A 17,988-nucleotide genomic window follows, 5' to 3' on the forward strand; every position below is an offset into this window, starting at 1 on the left:
GCATTCCAATTTTGTATCTCATTTTCTCAAAGGTTGAAGTTGGCAATGCTTTGGTGAACATATCCGCCAAATTGTCACTTGAACGAATTTGTTGGACATCTATTTCACCCTTCTTTTGAAGATCATGAGTGAAAAAGAATTTTGGTGAAATATGTTTTGTTCTGTCTCCTTTGATGTATCCTCCCTTCAGTTGAGCTATACATGCAGCATTGTCTTCATACAATATTGTTGGAGCGTCTTTTGTCAAAGAAAGACCACATGTTTCTTGAATGTGTTCAGTTATTGATCTTAACCAAACACATTCTCGACTTGCTTCATGAATGGCTATTATCTCTGCATGATTTGAGGAAGTGGCAACCATAGTTTGCTTTGTTGAACGCCATGATATAGCTGTACCACCACATGTAAATAAATAGCCTGTTTGCGATCGACCTTTATGGGGATCAGATAAATATCCCGCATCTGCATAACCAATCAATTGTGACGTGGAATCATTTGAGTAAAACAATCCCATATCAATGGTACCTCGAAGGTATCTGAATATATGCTTAATTCCATTCCAGTGTCTGCGTGTTGGTGAAGAACTAAATCTTGCTAACAAGTTTACTGAGAAAGCTATATCTGGTCTAGAATTGTTGGCAAGATACATTAATGCACCAATTGCACTAAGTTATGGTATTTCAGCACCAATAAGCTCTTCATCATTTTCATAAGGCCGAAACGGATTTGTATTAATATCAAGAGATCTCACAACCATTGGAGTACTCAATGGGTGTGCTTTATCCATATAAAATCTCTTTAAAATATTTTCAGTATATGTTGACTGATGGACAAATATCCCATTTGTAAAATGTTCAATTTGTAGACCAAGACAAAATTTTGTTTTTCCAAGATCTTTCATTTCAAACTCCTTTTTCAGGCATTTTACTGCCTTTGAAAGTTCTTCTGGAGTTCCAATAATATTTAAATCATCAACATATACTGCTATTATGACAAATTCAGATCCAGACCTTCTCATAAAGACACAAGGGCAAATTGGATCATTTTTATATCCTTCTTTTAGCAAATATTCGCTAAGACGATTGTACCACATTCGCCCTGATTGTTTCAACCCGTACAAGGATTTTTGAAATTTTATTGAGCAATTTTCTCGAGAATCCTTGTATGCTTCAGGCACTTTGAACCCTTCGGGAATTTTCATAAAAATGTCGTGGTCCAATGAGCCATATAAATAGGCAGTGACCACGTCCATTAACTGCATTTCAAGCTTTTCATGAACTGCCAAATTCATTAGATACCTGAAAGTAATTGCATCCACCACAGGGGAATATGTTTCCATATAGTCAATGCCAGGTCTTTGCGAAAAACCTTGGGCTACAAGTCGTGCTTTATATCTTACGACTTCACCCTTTTCATTTCGTTTACGCACAAAAACCCATTTGTGCCCTACTGGCTTGACACCTTCAGGTGTTCGAACTATTGATCCGAAAACTTCATGTTTTTCAAGTGAAGTTAACTCTGCTTGAATTGCATCCTTCCATCTTGGCCAATCATTTCTCTTTCTGCATTCATCGACAGATTTTGGTTCAAGATCCTTATCTTGTTGCATTATTTCAATGGCAACATTATAAGCAAAAATATTATCGACCACAATATTATTTCGGTTCCACCGTTTTCCTGTCGACACATAACTTATTGAGATTTCTTCATTCTCATTATTTTCAGGTACTTGGACCTCCTCGGTGGTATCACCATTTGTTGTGTCTCTGGGCTCTTCTTGAGCACTCACCTCCAAATTATGATCATCTTGATCATTCATTCCTTTCCTTTTTCGAGGATTTTTATCTTTGGAACCAAATGGTCTTCCACGTTTTAAGCGTGGTCTAGATTCATTTGCCTGAATAAGTTGTCCTACCGGGACATCAACTCGAACTTGAGCATTAGCAGCTGGGATATGCGATTTAGTAACCCGTGGAAGGTTAGTAAATGCATCCGGCAGTTGATTTGCAATATTCTGCAAATAAATCATCTTTTGAACTTCTTGCTCACATTGATTTGTTCGAGGATCTAAATGAGATAGTGACAATGAATTCCAATTTATCTCATTTTTCATCTGCTTATGTTCTCCCCCTAATGTTGGGTATACTGATTCATCAAAATGACAATCAGCAAATCTTGCCGTAAATAAATCTCCAGTCATAGGTTCCAGATATTTTATAATAGAAGGAGATTCATACCCAACATATATTCCCAACCTTCTTTGGGGACCCATCTTTGTGCGATGTGGTGGAGCAATTGGGACATATACCGCACACCCAAATATTCTAAGATGGGATATATTTGGCTCTCTTCCAAACGCCAACTGTAATGGGGAAAATTCATGATAATTTGTTGGCCTTACGCGCACAAGTGCTGCTGCATGCAAAATAGCATGCCCCCATACAGCATTATCAAGACGAATTGTCTTTATTGCATAATCTGGAAATTGTGCTCTTAACCTTATAATTTGAGCTAACAATCTCGCAAAAGCCATGTTGCGAGTTGATAATAAGCACACATGTGACCATCTTGTAGATGCATCTATCAAGACCATATAATATTTAAATGGTCCACATGAAGGGTGAATTGGCCCATATATATCACCCTGTATACGTTCCAGAAACGCAGGGGATTCAATCCCAACCTTAGTTGCTGATGGTTTGATAATCAGTTTTCCTTGGGAACAAGCAACACAAGAGAATTCCTTATATTGAAGAATTTTCTGATTCTTCAAAGTGTGCCCATGTGAATTCTCAATAATTCTACGCATCATATTATAACCGGGATGGCCCAACCGGTCATGCCAAATGATAAAATCATCAGAATCAGTAAACCTTTTGTTTACAATGGCATGTGATTCAACAGTACCAATATTTGTATGGTACAACCCAGAAGAAAGTGCAAGTAATTTTTCGTGCACAATTTTCTTCTCCATATTTATTGTAGTAATATAAAGGTATTCAACCTTTCCTTCATTTGCAGTCTCAATATGATAGCCATTTTGGCGAATAACCTTGAAACTTAACAAGTTTCTTTGAGACTTACTACAATATAATGCATTATCAATTACCAATATCGTTCCTCCAGGTAGTAATAAGGTTGCTTTTCCAGAGCCTTCAATTAATTTTGTACTACCAGATATTGTATTGACATAGTCCTTTTTCATAATCAAATGACAAAAATATTTCTTTTCTTTTAATATCGTATGAGTTGTGGCACTATCCAAAATGCACATATCTCCATTATTCATCTTGAATCCAATTGAAGACTGATAAATTTATTTATCTTCATAAAATAAAAATGCATTGTAAGAAATAAAATAAGTAACAATTTTGCTAGAGAAACATAAGTCCCTTTTTTTTTTTTAAAGTTAAATTATGGTAATTTAGAATTTAAAAAATTATATGATTCAATTATGATGAATGTTACAATAATTTAGTTTATGGAATTATATACTTATTAACCTTAAATAAATATTATACACAAGTATTAAAAACAAATATAAAATATTATAAAACATTAATATAATATTATTCATCATGTATAGATAATTTGTTTATTGACAAAAATAATACAATCATTATATATTATTAATGTCTAAAACATTAACAAGAATAAATAGTTATTATAATGACATTAAATAAGGCGAATATTATTTTTAGTAACAATATGATATTAAGATTAAATAATAGCACACTAATAGTAATTAATTACAACATTGTAAAATAGCACAATGTAATAAATAATATACAATTATCATAAAAATGTAACCTTGATTATTATTATTTTTTTCTTCAAATACATAAACGTAAAAACACAATAATTCAAAGTACATGATAACATATTGAAAAACATGAAATTAAACATCAATTAAGATCCTTAAAAAAATCTTCAACCTCCAAATGAGTAATATCATTGAGGTCATTAAAATCATCATCCCTTAAGGCCATATTTGCTTCAATATTATCATTATTCAAAGGTCTTGCCTCAACATTATTTTCGAACGCCAAGTGTGACTCTATCCGAGCATTAGAAGAAGAGGCACCACCTCTATTTGCCTTTCTTTTAAAAGAATTTTGATAAAGTCTTACAAAATGCTCAGGCGTCCGACATTCATTTTTCCAGTGGCCTTTCATGCCACAACGATGACAGTTACTTTTTGAAGGGCCATTTTGAGAACTGATATTGTTCTCCCTTTTATGTTGACCACCACCACGACGATTATTATATCGTCCTCTGCCATTGACACGCCCACGCACATTATTATGACCTTGATATTTATTATGTCTTCTTTCAGACTGGCCATGTGCTTTTACCATATTTGCCTCCGGTAACGGAGCAGTTCCAGTGGGACGGGCTTCATGATTTTTCATTAAAAGGGCATTATGTTGTTCAGCCACCAGAAGGCATGATATCAATTCAGAGTATTTTTTAAAACCCTTTTCACGGTATTGCTGATGTAATATTACATTAGAGGCATGAAAAGTAGTTAGTGTCTTTTCTAACATGTCCTCATCATTTATATTTTCCCCACATAATTTTAATTGGGAAGTTATTCTAAATACAGCAGAATTATACTCAATTACGGTTTTAAAATCTTGAAACCGTAAGTGCATCCACTTATAACGAGCCCTTGGCAATACCGTTGCCCTGAGGTGGTCATACCTCCCTTTTAAGTCTTTCCACAATTCAAGTGGATCTTTCACTGTCAAGTATTCCATTTTTAGGCTTTCATCTAGATGATGACGAAGGAAAATCATAGCCTTTGCTTTATCCTGACTTGATGCTGTATTTCCTTCAATTATAGCATCACCAAGACCCTTAGCGGTAAGGTGAATTTCAGCATCAAGTACCCATGACAAATAATTTTTACCAGAAATATCAAGTGCCACAAATTCCAATTTTGACAAGTTTGACATGATGAAAATTAATTTGAAAGTAACAAAGATAACTTAAAAATTAAATTTCTTTAGTAGATATACCTGATATAGAAGTTAATTTTCTGAAAAATTAGAGCTTCGTGCTGATAACGTGTTATAAATTAACTAACTTGACAATTTTATAAAGGAAGAAGAACAAGAGAATATGTATATAGAAAGTATTAATAGAGAGAGTAGTAATATAGAGAGAGTAATAGTAATTCTTTCTTTTATGTGTTTGTGTGTATTTTACATTGAAGTTTAATGCTATATTTATAGCCATATTTACAAGTGGAGGAAAATATTAATGGGCATTTTACCCACTTAAAAAGTAAATGGACTATCCACCATTTTAAGTGGACAACCATTTTACTTGGTTGATATTACTTGGTTGATAATAGATCCAACATTATGCTCGTTCATGTTTGGATAATTGTGTAACGGGTCATTTGGTAAAGTGTATTAAAAAAAATAATATTTGCATTAGTTGAATACTCTATTATGTATTAAAGTGTGTATTATTAATATCATGAATTTTATGTACTTAGTAGTACAAAGTGTTTCAACATATGCATTAAATTGATTAATGACATAACTATTCCTCAAATCCCTCTTGAGATATTTTCCAAAGCTAAAGATTGTGGAGAGTATTTTGTAAAATAAACATTTTTATAGAAGTTCTGCAATATATTTTATTTTTAATACAACAAATCAAATATTGCATAAGAAATAATTTCAGAATAACTACTGCATGCATTACAGTAAAACCTCTATAAATGCATATACTTGAGATCGGAAAAAAATATTTATTTATCGAGATTATTAGTTTATCGATAAATACATAAAATATTTATTTATCGATAAATAAATATTTATTATTTTAGAGAGTATTTTGCAGTATGTGTCATAAGAAAGAAAAAAAATATATTTGAATTAAGAATATCAAAAGTTTAAATCTAGGAAACTAAAAAATGTTGTCTTTGCATATTTATTATTTAAATCTAGGCAAGCTAAACGAATTTAGTGAAGTTTAATGTTTCTAATTGTATTGATGTATATAGAATTTGAAGAGATTTTATGTTAACTATAAAAGGAAAAAGTTAGATGAGATTAATTTTTATTTTGGTGGGAAGAAAAAACAATCAACTATAGCATCATAGTTTTAAAAGGATTAGTTATTGGTCTAGTATTATTGACTGATTAAATATATATAAATTCTTGATATATTCTAGTAATTATTACTTTATATTTTTTCTGAGTCTTTAATACTTTATTTTTAATTATCATCTAATGCATTTAGCGAGAATATTACTTTAATATAACTGGCCCAAATCGAGACCGAAAAAAATATTCATTCAACGAAATTATTATTTTATCGAGGTTTTACTGTACTAGTACACTTTATGGTCACTATTCTTCTTATACAGCTTACCAAACAATCCGTCAAATTAGTCCTCATAAGTATATAAGTTAAGGATGGTGATTGCTGGTATGAGTACAAACATGCAAAAACAGCAGGGTGAGTTGCATAGTAGATAAACCTTTGCTATGTGTGATGATGAAGCGCCCATATGTGTAAAATAGTCAAATACTACAAAACGCGTAGTCAAAAAGAGAACAAAACACGTTTTGAACGCGTAGTCAAAAAGGGAGGTGCAATACGCAGATTTTATGTATTTCTAGTTTCCTATAAATAGAGGACCTCTTGCCCTCATTTAGATCATCCACAAAATACAATCCAAAAGAGTTTGAATACAAAGAGAGTTATACACCAAGATAAATATTGTAGTCTAGAGTGTCCTCTTTAGTGAGTTGTTCCCTTTACAAGAGAGAAGTATTAATTGTTGTTTTCTCCTTATATTTGAGAGCAGTGTACTCACATATTATTATAGTAAGATCCTTCTACCCCGTGGCTTTCCCCCTCTATCTGTTTGAAGGGTTTCCATGTAAAATTCTTGTGTTCAATTTATTTTCATTATTTATTATCATATCAAACTTTAGTTATAGTGTTTTCTCTCTCAACAATATCTATATTCAATCCAAAAGGGGGCCAACTTATAATAGTATAAATATATAATAAAATCATACTCCAAGGAACAGTGACATGTTCTATTGTTTATTCTGCAAGTTTCTGTCAATTCATTTTCTTTATGATTTGTGAACAATTTTCTTGATTTGACTTTGCATTTGTGTTAAATAGTACATAGAGATGGTTGTCATCTCTCAAAACGTACAACAGACCTGAAAAAAGAAATGGATATTCTCTATACCATCTTCACCTCTATAGCTATTCTCTTGTTCATTTGTGTGACTCCAATATTAGTTTTAATAGTAAGGATCTATGCTGGCAAGTCAATCCAAAACCCCAAATATGCACCAGTGGAGGGGACTGTGTTCCATCAGCTCTTATACTTCAACAGGATCTATGATTATCAAACAGAATTGGCTAAAAAGACCCCTACTTTCCGGCTTCTGGCACCGGAGCAGAGTGAAACATATACCACTGATTCAAGAAATGTTGAGCACATTCTTAAGACCAACTTTGGCAAGTACTCCAAAGGCAAGCGAAATCAAGAGGTTATAATGGATTTGTTTGGCGAAGGGATTTTCGCGGTGGATGGTGAGAAATGGAAGCAACAGAGAAAGCTTGCAAGTTTTGAGTTCTCAGCTAGAGTATTGAGAGACTTTAGCTGCAAAGTTTTCAGAAAAGGAGCAACCAAATTAGTCAGCAAGGTTTTTGAGTTCTCTCTTGCCAACCAAGTTTTTGATATGCAAGTAAGTCATTGAAAAACTTGATGAATTTCAGGGTTATATCACTAGGCAATTTTTATCACCAAAATATGCTACCCCATTTATAGGAACTGCTAATGAGATGCTCCCTGGAATCAATATTCAAAGTTGGCTTTGGAGTTGATCTGAACTGCCTGGACGGATCTAGTGGAGATGATAACAAATTCATTAAGGCCTTTGATGATTCAAATGCATTGTCATATTGGCGTTATGTCGATCCATTGTGGAAGCTCAAGAGATACTTCAACATCGGCTCTGAATTGCTCCTGAAAAATAACATCAAATTCATCCGAGAATTCGTTGATGAATTGATTAGAACAAGGCGCAAACAGCTAGAAATGAAACAAGATTCTGTAAGTCTTAATTTTTTATAATTAGAATGTTTGGAGCTAGAAATGAAACATTTCCTTCTTCTGAAGCTATTTTGGAATCTCTTTGAATCTAACATAATTATTAACCTTTTGTCTGTTCTGAAAGATGGATAAGGAGGACATACTCTCAAGGTTTTTGGTAGAGAGCCAGAAGGATCCAGAAAAAATGACTGATCGGTATCTCAGAGATATTATACTGAATTTCATGCTTGCTGGCAAAGATAGTACTGCTAATACTCTTTCATGGTTTTTCTATGTGCTTTGCAAGAACCCCTTGATCCAAGTCAAGATTGTTGAGGAAATAAGAGAAGTTATTGGTAATAACATGAAGGATAATGGAAGTGTGGATGATTTTGTAGCAAGTATTACAGAAGAAGTCCTCGAGAAAATGCATTATCTTCACGCAACATTGACAGAGACCTTGAGGCTATACCCTGCAGTCCCAGTAGTATTATTCATGTCCATAAACTGCAATATATGCATAACTAAAACCAACAAAATCTATCGTTTCTACTCGTTTGTATCAATCTGTGATTGTATCTCATATGCAGCATGCTATTTGTTGATATTCAGGATGGCAGGTGTGCGGATGCAGATGATGTTCTTCCTGATGGCTTTCACATCAGGAAAGGGGATGGGGTTTATTATATGTCCTATGCAATGGGGAGAATGTCTTACGTTTGGGGGAATGATGCAGAGGATTTCCGACCAGAAAGATGGTTGAAAGATGGGATTTTCCAGCCAGAGTCACCATTCAAATTCATAGCATTTCATGTAAGAGTATGTTTTAATTATTTGTACCTTCATACTTAGCGTCTCCCAAAGTGATATAGGTGATCACTGAGGCATATAGTTGTTGTTAAGTACAGTTCGCGTTAGAGTGGGCTAGAGTCCCACATTGGTTGGGAATGGACGGTCTGCTTATATGGACTTGGACAAGCCTCACCTCATAAGCTAGCTTTTGGATTGAGTTATCCACAAGTGCCATATCTTTACAGTTTGAAAAATAGGAGATTATGCTCAAAGATGTCAAGTTCTAGCAGAGAGCTGGTCAAGATCTCGCTTAGGGATTTTGATGCTTATGTTGGTTTGTAACCGGGAAGATAATCTGTGTAGGATACCATAAGGGATACTGCTAAATCTTACTTGACGTGGGCTGCATCATATTATCTTTTCTCTAACTCATTGGTTCATTAAATTTACAGGCTGGTCCAAGATTATGTCTAGGCAAAGATTTTGCTTATCGGCAAATGAAGATATTATCAATGGCTCTTCTCCATTTCTTCAGGTTCAAATTATCCGATGACACGAAAGAAGTAACTTATAGAACCATGTTTACACTCCACATCAAAGAAGGGCTTCAGGTTCGTGCAGTTCTGAGAAGAGAATTAGTAGAAGCATGAAATACAGAGACACTTTCAAATTTCAATGTATAAATGTCCTATTTAAAGTTAATCTACAGATGTAATACCTGTCCATCCCTCCATATGAACTATAAGTTCAACTATTCACAACTTCGTAACAATAAAGTGGATGCTAATATTTCATCATGTTCTTGATTTAGTCTTAAAAGTAAGAATGGCTTCATTTAGAGAGATGTTGCCCTTAGAATTTCATATTCGTAACCTGGCTTGTTTTAGTGAACTTGAATAACAAACTAAAAAGTAGGAGTTGAAATTATAACAAACTACCTTATCTTTATCACAGATTTGTGACACACTCAACAAGCTATATTTTAGCCCATTTACATAGTAAACATCTTCAATAGAATATTCTAAGGATTTTCCAATTCTACCAATCCCTAGAATGTAACCCTTTTTTCCATTTCTAAATGAAACACTACCACCTTGTAATGCTTTAAGAGAGAGAAAATTTTCATTCTTGGAGCATCCATTATCCATAAACCAGCACTGACTGCTTCCTCCTGACTGTTCCTGCATATGAGATCATTTGTTAGCTTTACGAACCCATTTCAATTTGAGCTCCCAAAAGACAGACAAAGGTGTTATCAACGACTTCTTGGTCCAAGAGGGCAAAATTTTTGTGATTTCCGAATTCTCGAACCTGATCATTTTTTCACTAATTTCTTGTTATTAGCATATTTTGACTGATTTTCAAACACCCTTTTTAGGCATAATACATAAATAGGACCTTAAACTTGGCTTCAAATTTTAAGTTGGACCTTGAATTTTCATAGTGCACAAGTAGGTATTTTAACTATCCCACGCTTAAACAAAACAACACTCGAGTCCTACCTGGCAAAACGCGTGTAAGACTATTTCTGGCCTTGATTTTTACACGCGTTTTGCCAGGTAGGACTCGAGTGTTTTTTTGTCTAAGCGTGGGATAATTAAAGTGCCTACTTGTGCACTATGAAAGCTCAAGGTCCAAGTTAAAATTTGAAGTCAAGTTTAAGGTCCTATTTATGTACTATGCCTTTTATAAACCAATGAGCATGATAACTAATCGATTACATAAATTGGATTGGCTTTTGCTGTTTTTCTCCTGCCAAACAGGCTATAAAGAAACGTTGCACAAATTACGTAGAAACATTGGATACTGAGGACTTAGCAGCTGCCTAACTCACAGGGAACCTAAATCAGAAAATTGCAAGGCCTCACCATATTTGCACAAGGATACGTTAGTGGTTGTCATGGATATTCTTCAGAGCTCCACCTCCATAACAGACACAATTCTCTCATTTCTCTTTTGTGTGTTCATAGTTCATCTTATGACCAGAAAACTACATGGAAAAAAGAGAAACCATCCAATTGGCGGCACCATTTTCAATCAGCTTATAAACTTCCACAGGGTGCACCATTACATGACTGATCTTGCTGGCAAGTACAAGACTTACAGATTGAATAGCCCTTTGAGCAATAAGATTTATACTTCTGACCCTGCTAACATCGAATACATTTTCAAAACAAACTTTGACAACTATGGCAAGGTACACCATTTTCTTGACATCCTAGATAAACTTTTCGCTTGTCCATAAACTAGTTACTGTTTGGGGGAGGAAGCACCACAACTAAAGTTTGGTATGATAATAAATAATGAAAATAAATTGGACACGAGAATTTTACGTAGAAACCCCTTAAACAAATAGAGGGGAAAAACCACAGGGTAGAAGGATTTTACAATGATAATATGGGAGTACACTGCTCTCAAATACAAGGAGAAAACAACAATAAACACTTCTCTTTTGTAAAAGGAACAACTCACTAAAGAGGACACTCAAGACTACAATATTTATCTTGGTGTATAACTCTCTTTGTTTTCTTACTCTTTGGATTGTATTTTTTTGTGGGATGATCTAAATGAGGGTAAGAAGGTCTCTATTAATAGAAAACTGAAAACGCTTAAAATACGTGTTTTTTGTGTAAAATATGCGTTTTCTTGTCAAAAGTTGCTAAATGAGGCAACAACTTTTGAAACGCGTAAAATATGTGTTTTCTTCTTGGACGGTGCATGTACACCTCCCTTTTTGACTTTCTTGCAGCTACCAAATAAGTTGCAGCTGGCTATATGGATCTCACAGTAGATGTAACAAAATGGTGAAACGATTCTCAGATTGCCAACTTGATATTTTTTAATAATCTGCAGGGTATAATTATAGCATACTACAGGACCTATTCGGCAATGGGATTTTCGCAGTTGATGGAAATAAGTGGCGGGAGCAGAGGAAATTTCAAGCCACGACTTCTTCGCAAGGGTCTTGAGGGATTTCAGTACTATCGCCTTCAAAAAAGATGTGGCAAAGCTAGCTCACATATTGTCTGAAGCTGCCAATTTCAACAAAACAGTTGACATTCAAGAAAGTTTCCATGACTTGATTTCATTAACAAACCCTTTTTTTCCCACCAAACAAGTAAACCTAGTGTTGCCAATGCAGGATCCATTCATGAAAGCATCTCTAGATTCTATTTTCAGAATTCCCTTTGTAGTTGAGCTAGACAACAATGTGCAGTTCAAATGAAGAAGGCAAAAAATTTAGCGATGCATTTGACAATGCTAATGTAATGACAACTTGGAGATATGTTGATGTCTTCTGGAAGATTAAAAGAGCTCTCAATATAGGATCAGAAGCCAAGTTACGGGACAATATAAGAACTGTTGATGCGTTTGTTTATAAGTTGATCCAGAGAAAAACTAAGCAGATGACTAAACCAGAAGCTTATTTATCTGTAGGTTAATCGTCTTAGAGATACTTCTTTTATTAATGCAGATAGATGCTTAGCTATTATGATCTTTTGCCAGTTGCAGTGGAAGAAAGAAGACATTTTGTCAAGGTTTCTGCAAATAACTGGTACAGATCCAAAGTATTTGTGCGATATAGTATTGAACTTCATAATAGCTGGCAAAGATACAACAGCAGTCAACCTTTCTTGGTTCATATATGTCCTATGCAAGTACCCTCATGTACAGGAGAAAGTAGCACAAGAGATTAAATAAGCAACAACTGTGAAAGAAAATGCAACAGACATAACTGATTTTGCTGCCAGTGTGAGTGAGAATGCCCTTAAAAAGATGCAATATCTTCATGCAGCACTGACAGAGACTCTTAGGCTCTATCCCGCAATTCCAACAGTAATAAAGAACAACTTTTATCATACAGAAGCGGCTAAGTAGGTGTATGCTTTAAGTTTTCATTATTATGTCTCTTACTGCAGGATCCGAAAATATGCTTTTCGGATGACACCTTACCAGATGGATTCAGTGTGAAAAAATTGACATGGTGAGTTACCTACCATATGCAATGGGAAGAATGAAATTTATATGGGATGATGATGCAGAAGAATATAAACCAGAGAGATGGCTTGATGGGGATGGTTTCTTCAGGCCAGAGAACCCCTTCAAATTTACAGCTTTCCAGGTTGGTCAAAGTTCTTTAATTATCATTTGTTAAAGCCTCTGTATAAATTTTCCTCGTGCCTATATACTGTCACATTAACTAGCTAGCTAAGCACATTCTTTTGTTGATAAAACAGTCAGGGCAGAGGATCTGCTTGGGTAAGGAGTTTGCTTATAGGCAAATGAAGATATTCTATGCAGTTTTGTTACGTTACTTTGTTTTCAAGTTGAGTGATGACAAGAAGGCTATCAACTACAGGACAATGATTAGTCTTCACATTGATGGGGGACTGCATGTTCGTGTCTTTCGTAGATAGGGCAATTAGAAAGATCTAGTTTAGATTGATATGTATAATGTATATAATTAGTATTGCTCCTGTTCTGCCTGAATGTTGTTTATGACATCAATATCCAAAATAAGCCTATGGAAATAAAGTTTGCTATATCTATGGGATGTATCATTGTTACAGATTCACTTTTTCCTTGTTTTACCTTCCTTTCCACATTTTTTCATACCATGTCAGTTTCTAGATTTTCTATTCTCTAGCTTCAAACGCACAACCACAGATAGAACTTGTATGAACATTGTTTACCTCATTGATGTTTACTGTTGAATTAGGAAAGTATTTTATTCATAAACTCAAAATCTCTTTAATCTCACTTCAAGTTCTCTATGTTTCTTTTCTTTTCTGTATTTTGAAAATAACTAGCAACATCCTTATTTATAATAGTAAAAAACCAAATTAAAGGGAAAAGAACACTTACACCCCAAAAAGGAAAATTATTTACAAGCAGTTACCCCCTTACTTTCATATCACTCTTGTTTTTAACTGTTAATTCACGTTTACTGTTTGATATCATTGAAGTATATATATACTCTGATAATATAATAAAAGGAAGTAGAGAACACTACTAAATTACTCTTTGATACCATTAGAGTATATATATATATATATATATATAACAAGTAGTGTTTCAATGAAAAGACAATTCAATTATTGTTTAATACCATCAAAGTATATAGATATCATCAAAGTATATAGATACTATCAAAGTATATATAGATACCATCAGAGTATATATGGTGAAGAAACAGTGGTTCAGCAAATAGAATAAGGGGGTAGGCGGGTAAATTGTTTGGGTCGTGGGCCCAACTCGAGTAAATAGTTTATTAGGTTGGGTCCAATTTGGATACATATTTGGGAAAATTATCAAACTACACACTTTTATAATTATATTTGCTAAAAGTCCCAACCCTTTAAAAAAATTACCAAAATCCCTTATTTTTAGTTTTTCCCTTCATCTTGCGGATACATCACTCAAAAAATATTCTCTCTCCTCTAAATCCTTTTCTCTCGTTCTCTCTCCGTTTTCAAGATCCAAAAATTTAAGAAATTTACTGAGCATATCCCTAATTTCTCGCCTAAAATCACTCACACGAGTTAGAGGTTACAATCTATCATCTCCTTTTGATTTTCAATTGCATTCTCTCTTTATTTTCATAGCTTTTACTGAGCATATCCTTAATTTCTCACTCGTGATTCTGATTCTTCTAATAGTGGTGGTTTTGATGAAAATAGATTTAAACACCGTAATAAGGCCTTTAATTATGAAGAAATTGCGAAAGGATGCTTGTTCAAGTTTGAAATCTTCAGTTCTCATAGTCTCAAGTTCAAAATCTCTGGTTCCAAAAGCTTCCAAAAAAGGAGAAAAAAAGTCAAAATAGTAGTCTATTTTCTATGTATCACTATGTATCTAGATTTGTCATATACTTGATACATAAGTTCGATATGTATCTGCTACTCTAATGTATCATATTATGTTCTGTTTCCTGAAGCAAATTATATAATGTATCAGGTAGTATTTTGATCTGATTCATTTGTTCTTTCAAGCTAATACAACAATCTTCAATGTATCAACCATAAATTTGTCGAATGGTCATGTATTACTATGTATCTGGATTTGTCATGTACTTGATACATAAGTTCGATATGTATCTGCTAATCTAATGTATCATATTATGTTCTATTTCCTGAAGCAAATTATATAATGTATTAGGTAGTATTTTGATCTGATTCATTTGTTCTTTCAAGCTAATACAACAATCTTCAATGTATCAACCATAAATTTGTCGAATGGTCATGTATTACTATGTATCTGGATTTGTCATGTACTTGATACATAAGTTCGATATGTATCTGCTAATCTAATGTATCATATTATGTTCTGTTTCATGAAGCAAATTATGTAATGTATCAGGTAGTATTTTGATTTGATTCATTTGTTCTTTCAAGCTAATACAACAATCTTCAATGTATCAACCATAAATTTGTCGAATGGTCATGTATTACTATGTATCTGGATTTGTCATGTACTTGATACATAAGTTCGATATGTATCTGCTAATCTAATGTATCATATTATGTTCTGTTTCATGAAGCAAATTATGTAATGTATCAGGTAGTATTTTGATTTGATTCATTTGTTCTTTCAAGCTAATACAACAATCTTCAATGTATCAATCATAAATTTGTCGAATGGTCATGTATTACTATGTATCTGGATTTGTCATGTACTTGATACATAAGTTCGATATGTATCTGCTAATCTAATGTATCATATTATGTTCTGTTTCATGAAGCAAATTATGTAATGTATCAGGTAGTATTTTGATTTGATTCATTTGTTCTTTCAAGCTAATACAACAATCTTCAATGTATCAACCACAAATCTGTCGAATGGTCATGTATCAGTTATCAATGTATCAAACTCAAATATAAGATGAAAGTTTATGTATCAGATTCTTGTATCAAGCTTTACTGCTTCTGATACATCTACAACATTTATCAATACAAGATGTTATGTATCAACCACAATTCAGTTGAAAATTAAATTATTTTTTCATCAGTACATGCCAACTATCACAGGGTGAAATATAAAAGGCACAAGAAAGAGCCCCCAAAAAATTGAAAAAAGGAAAAAAAGAAGAAAAGAAAATGAGATCCACTATCACAGTTTTGCTACAGCAAGAATCAAGCAGGATGCTTCTTCTTCTTCTTCTTAGTCTTCAACCTATCACATAGAAAAGTTTTCTCTAATTGATCCACCCTCTGCGCTAGCGAATTCAACATCCGTGTTTGTATTTCATTTTTTTGGCATAGTTCATTCATCTTTCTCATCATATTCTCATTCTTTTCCATCATTTTCTCCAACAACTCTCTGTTTCTTCTACTCTCCTCTCCCCTGTCAAGCCTTTGTGATTTTATATCGGGATATTCATCTCGATTCGGTTGATGAAATTCGAATTTTGGATTGAAGTTTTTGTTCGATGTTATGCTCTGTTTTTTGAGTTTTTCATGTCCCTCATAACTGTTACGCTTTATATGGATTATTTCCCTTATTTAGCAAACTAATTGATTGAAACAAGGAATCCTAAATTAAATCACGTTACTATCCATAAATAACTCAACAACATTAATTATACTATACCTAAAACGTGATGTATCAGAAGAACCAGTAATGTATCAGAAATCAGGGAAAAATCAGGGAAATCGGGTAATTTAAGAAAAATGAAAGATAAGTTGTAATTGGGCTTTTTCACTATGAGATTTAGGTAAAGTTTACTAAATATTTTGTCTAATGGGTCCAATTTGTGTAGTTTAGGACTAGAAAATTTATTCCTATATGAATTAGGACAAACAAATCATAACTAGACATTAATTAAATAAATATAAAAAATAATAAATCCTAAACAACTTAAAATTTCTACTCCAACTTTAAATTATTTTTTCACAACTGTTCATGAGTAATCAACATGCATCTGAAAAGCTTCATTCGTAGAATGACATTAGTGCTAGCAAACCTCAAAACAATACTCTCTTATGTATCAATAACAGTTTCCCTCTTCTGTTCTTTTACAAAAGAGAACCATCATCATCCTATATTATAAGTGGAAAATTATGAAGTTAAAAGTTAGATTACGAAAATGGTGTTCCCTCAGAAAAATGAGATTTGTTTTTTTAGTTCTATGAATAATTTTGGTATACTAAATTGGATGCATGATCTCTAGCTTTAATTACTGCTCCTTTTCAGTTCACCATCAAACATACGTTAGAATTACCCTTAAATTGAATGCTCATAATATCCTTCAACAAATAAGTAAACTATTGATTCATGACCTTTAAATTTAAAGTTCCTTAACAATAATACAGGAGAACATGAAAAAAAAGAACCTTGCCTAATAAATAGAAAGGGACGTTTGATAGAGTGTATACGAGTAATGCTAAATAAAATGTATTAGTAATGCTGACATTATTTCTTATACACTATTTTGTTTGATGTATTAGAAATAATAAGTCTGGCATAACTTTTATTAAAAAAATATATATTTTTCTTACAAAACTACCCTCCACACACTTTAACTTTGGAAAATAGAAAATATTTTGAGTGGGATTTGATGGGTAGTTGTGTCATTAGTCAATCTAATGCATGTGTTGAAACCCTTTGTATTACTAATACATGAAAATTCAGGATATTAGTAATACACACTTCAATACACAATTAAGGAGTCGTTTGGTAGAGTGTATTAGAAGAAATAATGAATATCTTTTTGGTATATTTTTTCAAGCTATGTATAACTAATGCTTGCATTAGTAGTGTGTATTACTAATACATGAAAATTTATGACATTAAATTTTGTATGCAGTGCATGTTATATTTAATATACCAAACCAAATAATGTGTAATAAATAATCTCTGCATAATTAATATAAGCATAACTAATACAATCATTACTAATACACTTTATTTAACATTATTCTTATAGACTCTGTCCACCAAACTCATAATAGACAAATGTACTATTAGATCAGATTATCACAAACTTTAACACTATTATATATTAGCTATCCCAATGATACAAACAGGGGCAGAGCTACTGCCTTACTAGGGTGGTCAGCTGACCACCCTTCGTCGAAAAATTAGATAGTTTTTTTTTATGTTATTTGATTATATTA

General features: G+C 33.1%; 1 protein-coding gene and 1 pseudogene across 2 annotated transcripts; both read left to right on the plus strand.

Moving 5' to 3' along the window:
- The first annotated feature begins 7,126 nt into the window (after positions 1–7,126).
- On the plus strand, positions 7,127–9,698 carry LOC129886600 (cytochrome P450 704C1). 2 transcript variants are annotated; one of them, XM_055961362.1, is made up of 5 exons: positions 7,127–7,733; positions 7,817–8,101; positions 8,226–8,567; positions 8,693–8,893; positions 9,325–9,698. In XM_055961362.1, exons 1-5 carry the CDS (start codon positions 7,212–7,214, stop codon positions 9,520–9,522), a joined length of 1,548 nt encoding a protein of 515 aa, XP_055817337.1. In that variant the 5' UTR covers positions 7,127–7,211; the 3' UTR covers positions 9,523–9,698. The 2 variants fall into 2 exon arrangements, with proteins under 2 accessions (XP_055817337.1, XP_055817338.1); XM_055961363.1 differs by lacking the exon at positions 8,226–8,567.
- A 724-nt stretch (positions 9,699–10,422) lies between these two features.
- LOC129886601 (cytochrome P450 704C1-like) lies at positions 10,423–13,318 on the plus strand (annotated as a pseudogene).
- The last annotated feature ends 4,670 nt before the right edge of the window (positions 13,319–17,988 follow it).

Source organism: Solanum dulcamara, chromosome 4 (genome assembly GCF_947179165.1).
Source record: "Solanum dulcamara chromosome 4, daSolDulc1.2, whole genome shotgun sequence".
In the NCBI taxonomy this organism is placed as follows: domain Eukaryota; kingdom Viridiplantae; phylum Streptophyta; class Magnoliopsida; order Solanales; family Solanaceae; genus Solanum; species Solanum dulcamara.

Coding starts and splice junctions, on each gene's coding strand:
- LOC129886600 (XM_055961362.1), top strand. CDS start 7,212: ATGGATATTCTCTATACCATCTTCACCTCTATAGCTATTCTCTTGTTC. Junction 8,102..8,225: donor TAGAAATGAAACAAGATTCT/GTAAGTCTTAAT, acceptor CTGTTCTGAAAG/ATGGATAAGGAGGACATACT. Junction 8,894..9,324: donor TCAAATTCATAGCATTTCAT/GTAAGAGTATGT, acceptor TTAAATTTACAG/GCTGGTCCAAGATTATGTCT.